At 32.2% G+C, this 7428-nt stretch overlaps 1 protein-coding gene across 1 annotated transcript in view; it reads left to right on the forward strand.

The window, feature by feature from the left end:
- Positions 1-1682: 1682 nt before the first annotated feature.
- LOC108377799 (adenylate cyclase type 6-like) overlaps positions 1683-7428 on the forward strand; it is a gene marked incomplete at its 3' end in the record, with an annotated part of 15142 nt that continues 9396 nt past the window's right edge. Inside the window, exons 1-3 of the mRNA XM_017634093.1 lie at positions 1683-1727; positions 2140-2297; positions 5116-5249. Of these exons, the coding sequence (XP_017489582.1) occupies positions 2167-2297; positions 5116-5249 (265 nt within the window). The remainder of the gene's footprint in view (positions 1728-2139; positions 2298-5115; positions 5250-7428) is intronic.

Below are 7428 nucleotides of genomic sequence, written 5' to 3' on the forward strand. Positions count from 1 at the left end.
TTTTTTTTTGCAAGTAAACAAAACATTGCCACGCAAATCAAGTGAACAGTGTGAAAAGTTTGACAGCCATGTGTCTACTGCTCAGAGGTTACCCGCACACATATTTAAGCAGACGTTTTGCGCACCCACAGAGCTTATGTGCTTGTGTGAGTATTATGTACATATATTTACATATTTGTGTAGATTTGCTAGAGTTCAGTACTTGGCACAGCCTAGGGGCAAAGTGATGGCAGTGTTGAAACCTTAATGGAAAAACTTTTTCTACAAGTTGGTATTTAAACACAGACTGTTCAGAGCTTCTTCTTTTCTGTTTGTGTATTTGTTTTCGTACTTATTTATGTACATATCTATCTTTAACACATGTATAATAGATATATTTACTAACAACGTACCAACTTGTTTTATCTATATATAGTAATGTTGTTTTATTTGCAGTTTTTTGCCCACACAACCAAAACTGTGATTGTGAACCCAACAACTTTGTTTTTTTTTTATTATATTAGCTTGCATCACAGCTGTATGTATAAGTATATATGTATGTTTATGAATGAGAAATAGAATATACCCACTTAAAGGAGGATCTCTTTATGTGTGGAATAACCTAGTACTCGCTTTGGCCTGATTCCGGAGCAATAAGTGAGATTTGTTAAATTTGACCTCCTTTATAACTCACTTAGGAGTCCAAAGGGAGATCTCCTAAAGAACGCTCCCCCTTAATGTCAAAGAAGTCACACACAGCAATACCCTTTGCCCTTACTAACCAATTAGATTGCAAGTTCTTTCAGCAAATTTTCTATTCTGAACAAAATATTTTGGCATATCTTAGGAACTTTTTATTATAGACAAGAGTTCGATCGACACATAAACAAATTTAGACAGTTGTGGCACACTCACCTAACCGATTTTAACTTATACTTTGAACCTTGCAACATTGGGTAAAAATATGGAAACTCAGTTTTCAAACTCGGCAATGTAAAACAGAACAGCAAAAAACTAAATAAATAATAAATATAAAATTACTACAGAAAAAAAAAATTGTGAAAGGTTCTTTTGACCAGACTAGGTCTCCTATATGTTTTTAGGCTCGCTGAACACGAATCTGAAGCCCGCTTTTCTCCATCATGTAAAATTTTTTTCTAATCTCAAAAAACATAGCGAACTTTAGGTGACACAATTTTTTTATAAATATTGACGCATTCAGATTTTCAAAATTTAAAAAGGCGAATCAAATATCGCGGTCAAATAGGAAAACTTAGCCAAATTTTAATAATCCAGAATCTTTATTTTATTATTTTCCTTTTAATTTAATCTATGACTGAACTCTTATTATAATATATTTTCTGTTGAAAAATACCCAACAGATATAGCGATTTTGAAAATATACTTAATTATGCATAATTATCAAAATCAAAAGTTCTATAGATATGCCCATATACATACCTCCCATATATTAATAAGTTAAATTCATTTGGATACTTGTTTCATAACTATTGAATATGTAATATTTTCCTCTCCAATTTGACAGGCATATGAAATTTTCTACAGCGTTGATTTTGAAAACTTATCAGCGAGCAGTCAAAGCCATAAACTTCAGCCCACCGATGAAATTTTAGCGCCAAATGCTTCAAATGAGTTCAAAGCAACTGATAAACTGATTTTACTTCACCACCAGCTCCCAAGGCAACGCTGCAGCTGACTTTAACTGTGATTATTTTTTAGCTATAAATGTAAGTATTGAATTTAGTATGCAACTACAACTAAGTATTCGTTAGTTGTATATTTTTTTGGAAGCGCTAAAAATTAAATTTTAGTTTACAACATAACTCTTCTAAGACAAGTTGTATAATTCTACACTATAAATGCGAAAACATCCTTCTATTACTAAAATATTCAATTAAAAATATATATACTTATAATATGTACATCATATTTGTGACGTCAAAATTTAGAATGTACAGACGTTATTTACGCAATCAATTTCTATAAAAGTGCCTCAAGTTGTTTGTATTTCTAAGTTTGTGTGCCTTTTGCAATTCACGGGTTTCTTAAGCCATGCTCAGACATTACTTACGCCTTCCAAGAAATATGATATTATTTAATTTCAATAACTTTTGTTGGTTTTACATTCTCCCATCGTAGACATTCTTGCTGCTGACGCTGTTGTCGATGATGACTTGTGCCACCTATCAAGTATTGCGTATTGTATTGAAATTGTTATTGCTGCTACTTCTCGCTTCATTCTATACTGGCTTCTCAATGTACCTGTATACGCGCAAGGATATTCGCTTCATGCTGGAGTGAGTATCAATTTCAATCTGTGTGTTTGTTATTGCTGTACATACTTCTTTTTTAGTGAACTTTATTAAAATAACTACAATTTTTTTTTATTTTATGAACAAGTTGTTTCAGTTGCAGGTTTCTCAGTCATATTTCAGTACTTTTTTTTAATATAGCTTTTCGTGTGAAAAGGCGTTAAATTTAGGTTGTAAGTGTGACGGGGAAACCAGCCATGTTTTAGGTAGCAACTATCTAGGCCTATTTTTTCAAATACTTGTAGCCTCATTCCGACGGTTGAGTGGAAAATCGACCTATCTCGGCAGCCAGTCCGAAAACGCCCTATCTCAGAAAAATTTTCAAGAACGCCCAATCCCAGCTGCGGATTCAAAAATGCCCTATCTCAACATATTTTTAATATATTCTCAGTTAAGATAGGGCGTCTTCGAACTGGCTGCCGCGATAGGTCCATATCACACGCAGCCTTCGATATCTTTATGCTTTGTTTGAGAAAAGGCAAAACTGAATCAATCGGTTTTTAACGTTAATGAACTTAATTAAAAAATTTGGAATGTAGTAACTCATAGATTTCAAAAATCAATATACTTATGAAATTACGGTTGAAATGTAGTAATACTGCATTATTAGCTTTACTCTCTCACGTCGGGATTTTTTTAAAACTTTGAAATTTGAAAGAAATTATTAACTCCAAAAATGATAAAAAAAAATAGTATAATAACTGTATGGTTACCACCTGAAAGGGAAAATTCTTTAGAATTAAAAGAGGATAAACTTTTCTTGTTCACAAGAACGAACGAGTATTTAAAATGTCCTTTTAATGGATTTTTTATTCTAAACTAATAAAGTTAGAAGGACGAAATTCGAGGATGTAGTCATGTGTATATTATGATACAATTTTTTCATAAATCAATATCGATAACCTTTAAAGCACATTCTCAATACCTATTCGCCTTTGTGCACCAAAATTTTTAACTTTTTCCAATTCTAGAGAATCTTTTTTCTGTCCTTTGATGGCTATATTTTATTCTAAATTGCACTGGATTTTCTAAATATTTTACTGAATTAATCACATCTTTGAAATTTCAAAGGCCTTGGCCTTGGCATGGCACCGACAACTTGCGCCTACATACACTGGCGGCAAAAATAATAGACTCAGCGTACTGTGAAGAGTTTTGGCTATATTTCTTTAGTTTGTTTTATCTTTAATATTTTTTCATAAAAGCCTAGGTAGTTATACAAAAAACATCATATAAATCCCCTACTTAAACTTTGCACAAAAATTATTAAAAAAAATTTGGTATGCAATTTTGTATCCCATTAAATTTCAGTATAAAAAAGTGGCAGTTTGGATTGGCTACAAAATACCGTTAATTTTTAAGATTTTTTTTTGCTGACGGTGTCACGCATTTCTTCCCACACACAGTGTGTTTTCGAAAATTTTTTTATATGGAAGAGAATGCCTAGCATCGTCAACAAAAAAAAAAGTAAAAAATCAACGGCATTTTCTAGCCGCTTGAATCTCACACTTTATTACACTAAAATTGACTACAATTGGCTGCAAAGCTGCATACCAAAATTTTTTCTAAAAATTCTAAATAAAAAGTTTGAAACTTTTGTGCAAACTTGTAAAATTTTTTAAATTTTTGTTCAAAGTTTAAAAAGCGGATTTATATGATGTTTGTTGTATAACGACCAAGGCTTTTATAAAAAATATTAAACATAAAATAAACTAAAGAAATATAGGCAAACCTCTTCAAAGTAAGGCGAGTATATTATTTCTGCCACCACTGTGTGTGTATCAGTTTATCAATTTCTACCAAACTCGGCACATTTATCAACCTTGACGTAAAAAAGCAATAATGAAAATTTTTGAAATCGGGCTAAAATTACCGCCACTTACCATATAACGGTAAATTTCACAAATACTTTAACTCCGATATTTCAATAACTAAAGACGCCAACTTACAACGATTTCTTAACAAGACACAAGTTTATTGATTTTTGTAAAATGGGCGTGGCACCACCCACTCATAACTACATAAATGTATATCTATAACCGCCTTATCGTTTTCCAACAAACTTGGTCCAATTTTTTCAATATATCATAGCATATTATCGAAACTGTTTGACATCGGGAAAAATACTCTTGCTTATCATGCAGTTTACTGAAGAGTGAACAAAACCATATTTAATACGTGCCCGGGGTATATATAATGTTCGGTTTCGCCCGAAACTTATACATCTTTACTTATTTTCGAGTCTGGTTCAATATACGTACATATTTACAGTATTATTCATACATGCGATTAAATTAATAACTTTTTAAATGAATGGCTCAATATTATTGATAACCGCCTAATACTTAAAATTTTTTTTCGAATAGCAATTATTTCATTAAATTTTAATAGCCTTATTAATTACAAAGAACAAGTAGGTGTGTTAAGTGTTAAGAATTGTTCAGGTTGTCTACTGCTTTTGCTGCATCACAGTTGTGGCAAAAACGTACTATGACTCGCTACACTCCACTACATTACGCCTATAATTAATTGCTACTTATTTTTTGTTCTTTCTTTCCAACATCTCATCTTACCACCTTCAACACGCTGGCCTCCAATTACCTGCGAACTTGTTGCACTACACATTTCCGCTATGATTGACTGCTGTTCAATAATTATCATCGTTGGTTGCCTGTACTGTACTGCGCACTACATACATACTTATGTACATATGTACGTGTTCATCTTCGTTGCCGTCGCCATCGCTGTTGCATTCGTAAATGTACGGACTTTTCATTTAAATGTCATCATCATTGTCATCCAGCACGGAGGAGGCTTTGCTGCGCTATATAATTGATTCGATTTTTCTTTTTGCATTCATGTTGGCGCTGATTTTTCACAGTCATCAAACGGAGGCCACTTATCGTCTAGATTTCATTTGGAAATTACAAGCCACAGGTGAGTCGAATGAACAAATATGCGACAAAATAATTACTATATGTTGTAAAAGAATAACACTAATTTGTAAAAGCTTTTTCGTATTTCTGCATTTTTCCTTTGTTTGCAATTCTTTGTTGAGTCAAAGTAATTGCTGCAGCGGCGAATATACGAAAGGTGTGCAGCAGGGCGTATGCGCAACCTAAGTTTGTACTTAGTTAGCACGTAGAAGTTTTAACTTTTATTTTAACAGCTGTAACTAAAATCAAACTTTTAAAGCAACTAGCTATCGTGCATACTAAAAAGTTTAACTATTTTGGATTTTTTTTCTTTGTCTTTGGCTTTTTTATTTTACATAAACGCATCAATTAGTGGTGGTCAGGGGCGCACCCAGGAATATATTTTAGGGGGGGTTTTATATTTCTGAAGATATATCACCGGAAAATACTGAAAATTTGCTTCAGATAATACCCTTTTAAAATACATTTGTGCAAGTTTTATGTACAGTATGTAATAAATAAATAAACGTTTTAAAATTCATAAACTGCACTTTATTTACAGATTAACAGAACTCAAACGCTTTTAACCGACTTCAAAAAAAAGGGAGGTTATCATCTCGCCGGAATACATAACTTTGGGCCACGTGAACCGTTTTCAATAATCCTTTTTTTATTAGAAAGATAGTACCTCAAGGTTCGTCCCGTAATTTGTTTTAGAGATCCGATGATTGGATCATGAAGAAATTAGCGGTACCCCTAAATTTGAATATGAGAATTGAAGTCGGTTGTGTTCTTTCCTTAAAAACTACTTGTTTAATAAAAAGTTCTATAAACTCAAGATGCGCTCAACTTTCAAAAGTACCTAATAAAAAATTTAAAAAAAGAGGCAGTAAAATTAAATTTATTGATTCCATGAATTTTTGCACTTCTATGTTCATTTTTTCGATTTCTGGTTTTCGATAGAGATGGTGATTTTTTACGATTGCTAAATTTTTTTTTATATTTCAAATACCGAAAAAATTAACTGAACTCTCAAGAAAAACCCCAAAACCCACCCCCTGTGTGCGCTAATGGTGGTGGTATTCTCTGCCAGCTCTTTGGAATTGACTCAAGTTTTGCGCATAACGTAATTTCACACAGAAACTGAAGAAAATTGCTTAAATATTTTTTTCTTAAAAATTATTGGCGTGACAAAAATAGTAAAAGAATCAAGAATCTGAATGATTTTTCCAGCAAAATACCTTTGGCCTTGGTTTGTAATTCTTATAATTATACCATGTCTCCATAAATATATTTGATGTTCACATTTTCAAATATTTGACGGATAGGCAACGGGAAATGCACTTAGAGTATAATCGCGTCAGGTAGCACGACAAATTAAAGGGCATATTTGTTAAAAATAATCGACAAAATAAATCTTTATCATTACTGGCTTCTTATTTGTGATAAGAATGCGTTAAAGAAAAATTTTCGAAATGGAAATGTACAACAGTTGCTTAAAGAAACGTTTATTGAGATCAGTTGGAGAGCTGGGTTTATGGTTTCTTAAGATTAAACTGAAGAACATCCCACCGAAGGCTTGTGGAATATCACGAAGCCATTGGTCTTTGTTGAGTCAATTTGAATACTGGCTAAAGTTTGGTGCAACGATATTGAAGCATAACCATTGCCACATTTTTTAAATTTAATGTCACAGCAGGTAAAACATGTTATGCTCTACACGATATTAACTAACATGGGACCTATCAATCTATATATTTTTTGCAATTTGAAGTAAATTGAAAATTTTAAACGTTTCTACTGAAAAATTCCCTTTTTTGAATTGTGACAGTCTTATATGTACATATGTATGCAGTAAATAGGTGATTTGCGTATTTAGAAAGCGTAATTTTTTCATTAACTTCTTAAAAATTCATCTGGAAAATAAGAAAGTGCATGATTTCTTAATTGTTTTGTTTTCAATATTCTTAACGCTATGTTTAAAAGTCTTTCGTAAGACAATTATCAATTCCAGCATCTATCTTAAAAGCTCTTTTCTGTATTTTGAAAGACGAATTGAAAGATTTGCTAGCGGGAAGATCTTAGCGTTATTCTGTGTGTTTTTAACCCTCTACGGCATATGAAACCAAATATGGTGTTACTACTTTAGCAATTTTTCATCACCCTATATTTCTTTGCGAAATAATATTAACAAAAAAAAA

Source organism: Rhagoletis zephyria, unplaced genomic scaffold (genome assembly GCF_001687245.7).
Source record: "Rhagoletis zephyria isolate East Lansing unplaced genomic scaffold, Rhagoletis_zephyria_1.1 Rzeph_scaffold_12716, whole genome shotgun sequence".
In the NCBI taxonomy this organism is placed as follows: Eukaryota; Metazoa; Arthropoda; class Insecta; order Diptera; family Tephritidae; genus Rhagoletis; species Rhagoletis zephyria.